This window comes from Macadamia integrifolia, chromosome 11, assembly GCF_013358625.1.
Source record: "Macadamia integrifolia cultivar HAES 741 chromosome 11, SCU_Mint_v3, whole genome shotgun sequence".
NCBI classification, from domain to species: domain Eukaryota; kingdom Viridiplantae; phylum Streptophyta; class Magnoliopsida; order Proteales; family Proteaceae; genus Macadamia; species Macadamia integrifolia.
Window position 1 is genome coordinate 25,197,721 of NC_056567.1, and position 4,708 is coordinate 25,202,428.

The 4,708-nt window shown below is 38.5% G+C and overlaps 1 protein-coding gene across 1 annotated transcript; it reads left to right on the top strand.

Moving 5' to 3' along the window:
- Positions 1–2,941: 2,941 nt before the first annotated feature.
- Positions 2,942–4,410, top strand: LOC122093353 (stem-specific protein TSJT1-like). Its single transcript, XM_042663672.1, has 4 exons — positions 2,942–3,291; positions 3,405–3,645; positions 3,760–3,880; positions 3,977–4,410. Exons 1-4 carry the CDS (start codon positions 3,074–3,076, stop codon positions 4,165–4,167), a joined length of 771 nt encoding a protein of 256 aa, XP_042519606.1. The 5' UTR covers positions 2,942–3,073; the 3' UTR covers positions 4,168–4,410.
- The last annotated feature ends 298 nt before the right edge of the window (positions 4,411–4,708 follow it).

Genomic DNA, 4,708 nt, shown 5'->3' on the forward strand with positions numbered 1-4,708 from the left:
AGATTGACATCGATGGAGGCTGATACTGATTTTAGCTGATTCAGATTAAGATATATGATTAAGATATATAGGGTTTTTTTTGTTGGATTCGGAATTGAAAGTGGCAGCAATGGATCTCAAACCCTGATTCTCTACCCATTGGAATATGGATACCAGGGAAAAGGAGAAAAAAATGGCGAGGCAGAGGAGTAGATAAGGTTCGGTATGGCTGTATGGGTGGGATTTTATGTCTTTAATGCACGAGTGAGTGGTTACATGGCATTGTGGGTCCCATTGTATGACTGGTACGCCCACGGATAGTGAATTTTGTAGCCCATAGAAAGAGAGAGAAGGTGGATTCTTCTTTCTACCACTCAATACTCTAGAACATGGTTATAGGAATCGTATCGGTATTGGCCAATATCAATTTAGATTCTTGGTCGATGTCGTAACAGCGGACAGATACGAGCAAAGGTTCATACAATATATCCTCTCCCCTTAGAAGGTGGCTTAAGAGGGACCAGCAAGAGACAAAATATGAGAGAAAAAAACAAGAGAGAGAAACTATTAGGTACCATTTGATAACGTTTCTATTATTTTTGTGTCTAGAAACAGAATAAATGGTTTTTCACATTTTCAGAAATAAAAACGGATTTTTTGGTGTTTGATAAACTTGTTTCTCAAAATATTTTTTTTTCTGACATAATCACATAATGCCACTAAAAAGCCCAATATAGTATCATCGAATGCCCAAAAGGAAAAGAGGGTTTGGTTGCCTCTTTTTACGCTTAAATAGTTGAGAGATTTATCAGGCGCAACAACCTTTTTCTTCTCTCAAATTCGTTTCTAGAAACGATGAAACAAATCGGATTTGTTTTGTTAAAATCGTTTCTAGAATTGTAAATAGGCATAAATTTTGATTTATGTTTTTAAAAATGGGTGAAACGAAACAACTTTATCAAACGCTTTTTAAGTTGTTTCTTCGTTTCTGGGAACAAGAAAACACAAAAATGACAGAAACAAAACATTGTCAAACGGTGTCTAAGGGTTTCCTTTTCTCTCTCCTATCTTGTGTCTTGGTGGCTTCTAAACCTTTGGTTGGAGATGATCAAATGCTCTCGAGGGTTGAATTCATGATTCTAAGTATGATATCAGATTGCTTGTATCCATACCATTTTTACATGTTCCTAATTTTGATAATTGATTGATATCATATTTATGGAACAATACAAACCAAGCGTAAAATGGAAAAAAAAAAACCTTTTTTCTTTTAAAGAAAAAACAAGGATATTTCTATCCGATACAAATAATCTGACATCATCCATATTGATACCGTATCGTTTTTTTATAACAGTTATCCATTCCGATACAAATAATCTGATATCATCTATATTGATACCGTATCGTTTTTTGATGACCGTTATCCATTCCGATACCATGCACAAAAACCATGGTTGAAACAAGAAATGAAGCGTACAAAGGTTACGTAACGCATCCTACATTCTATATCTGCATATGCTGCTGACGTGTACAGCTCCAAAAGTTGATTAATCCAGCATTAATTGAAGATTAGGAGACAAGGTCACCAGGCTATGGTCAACATAAACACGTAAGACATCTGTCGTGGCACGTGTGTCCATGCAATCCTATCCACAGACATGGTCAAGAAGTCAAGATTGAAGACTATACTCTGGGGTGAGATCACATACTCCTTTCGTCGCCCGCCGGTATACGGTTGCTGACTCGGATCACTGTCAAGATGAATATAAATCCTCTTCACCGCATGTGGAGATAAACTACTTTTCACGTGCCCTAGGTCGTGTTTGGAAAAACTTATGTGCTGTGTGAATGTGTTTTCAAATTGGAACAAACAACCACAATTTGTTTATATAATAATGTATTTTTTTTTTTTTTGTGGGACCAACCCCATCACCTGATTGGTTCCCTCAAACTTGTGAAATACCCAAACAAATCTGCAAGATAAAATGATTGTTGCTGTACCCTTAGGTTTTGACTGACATTGATGGATTGACCCCACATCATGAGATCTCTTCCTTATGTCTTAATTAAAGGTTTGATCCTTTTCTGTGCTTAGGTTAGAGTACTAATTTAAAATAATGTAAAGGGTTAACCTTTTTTCCATGTGCTTAGGGGGAAAATAATTAGCATCAGGGAAGGGAAAAGGTTTCCTCCTTTCCTGTGTGTTTCAAGTTTCAACCACCTTGGAATCAATAGGACATATATTTAGGTTTGCCAAGTTATAGGTTGGATGTTAATTTAAACTTTTTTAGATCCCTTAATCATAGTTTTTTCACAGCCATAAATATGGGATTTCTGAGAAGTTCCGATTGTGTTCATAGGTTATCAAAGAACAATAGAGATATTATTGACTTTGTACTATAAGGGCAAATAGTTTTTTGTCCCCACTACTTAAGGAAAACTTTCGCATTTAATAATATTTTCCTTTATGTGAAATGAGGACCATGGTGCTAGTACCACACACCTCATTTTCTCTTCCCTCCTTCATGACATGTGATCCTCTATGCATTAATGGGCATGTGGTATCTTGGTGATCAAATTTTAGTATAAATTGATCTAATTATCAATAATTATCAATGATGTATGATGATATGATGCCAATATTTAAAATCATGTCGTGCTGTCATCCGTCTGATGTGACCGTAGCATGATGATCCGATGTGCCAATCACCTAATCATTTTTCACCTTGGCCCCACCCACTCGCTTTTTTTCCTTCGTTTATGAAGACAGCTAATCTCTTTAGTAAAGCTGAAATTAAATGGCCACCCAAATTAAATAATAGAAAAGAAAATCTTATCTAACCGTTCACGTGCTTCTAAGTTATGGATAACATCTGACATGTCATCCATATCTCAGCGTACCAATAAGACTTGGCCGCCCCATCCAATGTCTATCCAGAGCCCCACCTATAAATACCCTTACATACTCCATCGTCTTCTACACACTTCCATCACTCTTTTATTTGCTTTCATTTCAGTTACTGTTTCGAGTTCTTCGATTCGTTTGTTCTAAAAAACCCTAGAAAGCAAAGAAATTTGAAAGAAGAAGAAGAAGATGTTGGCGATTTTCAACAAGACAGTAGCGCATCCACCACAGGAGCTGCACAGTCCTGTTTCCTCTTCGAGGATTGCTAAAAAGCCTAATCTTCCGGACGAGATTCTCAAGGATTTCCTCTCTTCCCATCCCAATAATGCCTTCTCCATGTCCTTTAACAATGATGCCGTCCTCGCTTACGTTCGTCCTGACCGAACTTTCTCCCTCCACAGCCAAAGGTATGCATTAATTGTGATTTTATCTGTTGTTTTCCTCAAATTTAGATCTGAAAAGATTTTAAAGATCGAAACTTTGTTAATTATTTGATGGTGAAATTAAAACAAAATTGCAGGTTATTCTGTGGGTACGATGAAATATACTGTGTATTCCTGGGAAGCTTGAACAATCTTTGCAGCCTCATCAGGCAGTATGGATTGTCCAAGAACGCGAATGAGGCTATGCTCGTCATCGAAGCCTACCGCACCCTCCGAGACAGGGGGCCTTACCCTGCTGATCAGGTCGTCAAGGAGCTGGATGGTAGCTTCGCTTTTGTCGTCTTTGATCGCAAGGACGGAACTGTTTTTACTGCTCTCGTACGTTCTTCCTCTCCCTCTCTCTCTCTCTCTCTCTCTCTCTCTCTCTCTCTTAAATCTCCACTCATTAAATAACAATGGCTGACAAAGAAGGTTACCCATTTTTAAATACAGAGTTCGGATGGAGGAGTTAAGTTGCATTGGGGGATCGCAGAGGATGGTTCGGTGGTAATTTCTGACGACTTGGAAGTCATTAAGAGGAGCTGTGGCAAATCCTTTGCACCTTTCCCAACTGGTATGTGAGAGAATACACTAGAAAGTCAGTCCTTCCTTTCTTAATTAATCAAAAATGAAAGATTAATTTTTGGGATTTGATGGGTTGGTGTTGCAGGGTGTATGTTTCACAGTGAAGGAGGGTTGAAGAGCTTTGAGCATCCGATGAACAAGTTGAAAGCAATGCCAAGGGTAGATAGTGAAGGGATAATGTGTGGGGCCAACTTCAAGGTTGATGTCTTCTCAAGGAATACTAGCATGCCACGTGTTGGCAGTGAAACCAATTGGTCTGATTGGAATTCATGTTAGCGCCAACCATCAGTAGTGATCATACCATTCCCTTACCCACTATATTTCAAGCCATCAATTCTGACCAGAAGAAAATCAAACACCCAGCAACCCCCCTCCCATCCCCACCTCAACATTTGTACATATGCGAGTTTTCTATTGGCTCTAGGATTTTTTTTTAAATGATTTTTTGTTTGTAGTGATGTTGTAATGCTCCTCTGTTTATTCGCACCGTGTGTATTAATTGGAACATGAATTAAAACACCTCTCTCTCTCTCTCTCTGTTGGACAGGTGTTCCCACTTGACCTCTCTCTCTCTCTCTCTCTCTCTCTCTCTCTCTCTCTGGGACAGGTGTTCCCACTTGTCCATCTCTTTTCGACCGACCTCAATTGATAGGGGTTGGATGGTCCCTACACCCTATGGATGCTGTGAGATAGGGTTGAAGGGTAGAGCCGGATGAAAAGGAAATAAGTTGAATAACATTGTAAGGATTGGGTTTAGTAGTTCATGATTGGAAGTACTAACAATAATTTTACATATAAATCAGTACAACATTCGAAG

Bases quoted from the DNA above. Each gene is read 5' to 3' on its own strand.
- LOC122093353 (XM_042663672.1), top strand. From the start codon at position 3,074: ATGTTGGCGATTTTCAACAAGACAGTAGCGCATCCACCACAGGAGCTG. The intron at 3,292-3,404 runs GTATGCATTAAT...ACAAAATTGCAG, and splicing joins TTCTCCCTCCACAGCCAAAG to GTTATTCTGTGGGTACGATG. The intron at 3,646-3,759 runs GTACGTTCTTCC...TTTTAAATACAG, and splicing joins GAACTGTTTTTACTGCTCTC to AGTTCGGATGGAGGAGTTAA.